The following is a 1,686-nucleotide window of genomic DNA, read 5'->3' on the forward strand; positions in this document are numbered from 1 at the left end:
CTTGCTTTGAAGCAGAAGTTTGGTGAAACTTCTGTTACAAAACTGAGACAACTCACCATCAAGTTTGACACTTACAAGAAGCGTCATAATCATAGCATGCGGCAACATCTCAGGGAGATGTCAAATATGATTAGTGAGTTGAAGGACGCTGGCCATGTTTTGACTGATGAGCAACAACTTCAAGCAGTGATTCATTCACTTCCTCATACTTGGGAACACATGAAGGTGAATCTGACCCACAATGAGAGTATTAAAACTCTCAACGATGCAGCAAGGCATCTGGAACTTGAGGAAGATCGTATTGAGGCATCCAAGCCTCAAGAAACTGAATCTGCTGTGCATTTGGCTGGTTCAAGCTCTCATGGAGGGCAAGGCCAGAAGCGTAAGTCAAATTATGGTCACAAGGGCAAACAAGAGAAAAAGCATAAGGGGCAAGATCGTGGCAAGGGAAAGGCTTCTCAGAATTTTAAGAAGCATAATAAGGCCAAGATCAAGTGTTTCAATTGTGGCAAGAAGGGTCACTATGCTCGTGAATGCAAAGAGCCCCGCAAGGTACAAATTATAGAAAAACTTTCATATTTTTCATATGTTTCCAGTTCTGTTTTTATTGTTGATTCTCATCCTTTGTGGACTGTAGACTCAGGGGCAACAGACCATGTAGCCAAAGACCGTGATTTGTTTGTGGATTTTCGTCGAATTCCGCAAGGTTCAAAATGACTTTATGTAGGAAACAACTCTCGTGTACCAGTCAAGGGTATAGGCACATGCAAGTTGGATATGCGTGATGGTTGAACCGTCCTCTTACATGATGTTCTATTTGCACCTGACATTCGACGAAATCTTGTATCTGTAGTAGTTCTTCTTAGATTTAGATTTACTTTGAACATGTGTGGTACTAGTATTAAGTTGTATCTGGATGATGTGTGTTATGGTTATGGATATGTATCGAATGGTTTTATTATTCTGGATGTTATTAATATGATAAATTCTTCTAATGCCCATTTTTCTTTAATTACATCATATGCTGATGAAAATGTTGATGTGAATGTATGGCATATGAGATTAGGCCATATTGGACAGCAACGAATGGATAGATTAGCCAAGGAAGGCATGTTAAGCCAAATTGAAAGGGTTAGTCTACCAACATGTGAAAATTGTTTAAAAGGAAAAATGGCAAGAAAACCATTTGGAACAGGAATCAGATCTAAATTTCCATTGCAATTAATTCATTCTGACATTTGTGGACCAATGAATGTGAGGGCACGACATGGAGGTAGATACTTTATCACCTTCATTGATGATTATACGCGATATGGTCACGTCTATTTGATATCTCATAAATCTGAAGCTCTTGCTTGTTTCACAAAATTTATAACTTTATGTGAAAATCAATTAGACAGAAAGGTTAAGGCCTTAAGAACGGATCGCAGTCGCGAATATTTTTCTGATGAGTTCAAACAAATGTGCGAAGAAAAATGAATACTAAGGCAACTAACCATGCCATATACTTCACAGCAAAACGGAGTGGCTGAAAGGAGAAATCAGACTTTTTTGGAAATGGTTAGGTCAATGATGGCTCAAGCACATCTGCCAATTAATTTTTGGGGTGATGCATTATTGACTGCTGCCTATATTCTAAATCGTGTACCTTCTAAATCTGTTTCTTCAACTCCTTACGAACTTTGG

General features: G+C 38.6%; 1 protein-coding gene across 2 annotated transcripts; it reads left to right on the forward strand.

Annotated features, from left to right (window-relative positions):
* The first annotated feature begins 212 nt into the window (after positions 1 to 212).
* On the forward strand, positions 213 to 758 carry LOC144572967 (uncharacterized). 2 transcript variants are annotated; one of them, XM_078322610.1, is made up of 2 exons: positions 213 to 552; positions 638 to 758. In XM_078322610.1, the coding sequence occupies exons 1-2, from the start codon at positions 220 to 222 to the stop codon at positions 659 to 661; spliced, it is 357 nt and encodes a 118-aa protein (XP_078178736.1). In that variant the 5' UTR covers positions 213 to 219; the 3' UTR covers positions 662 to 758. The 2 variants fall into 2 exon arrangements, with proteins under 2 accessions (XP_078178736.1, XP_078178737.1); XM_078322611.1 differs by having other exon boundaries at positions 644 to 758.
* Positions 759 to 1,686: the final 928 nt, after the last annotated feature.

Source organism: Carex rostrata, chromosome 21 (assembly GCF_964058835.1).
Source record: "Carex rostrata chromosome 21, lpCarRost1.2, whole genome shotgun sequence".
In the NCBI taxonomy this organism is placed as follows: Eukaryota; Viridiplantae; Streptophyta; class Magnoliopsida; order Poales; family Cyperaceae; genus Carex; species Carex rostrata.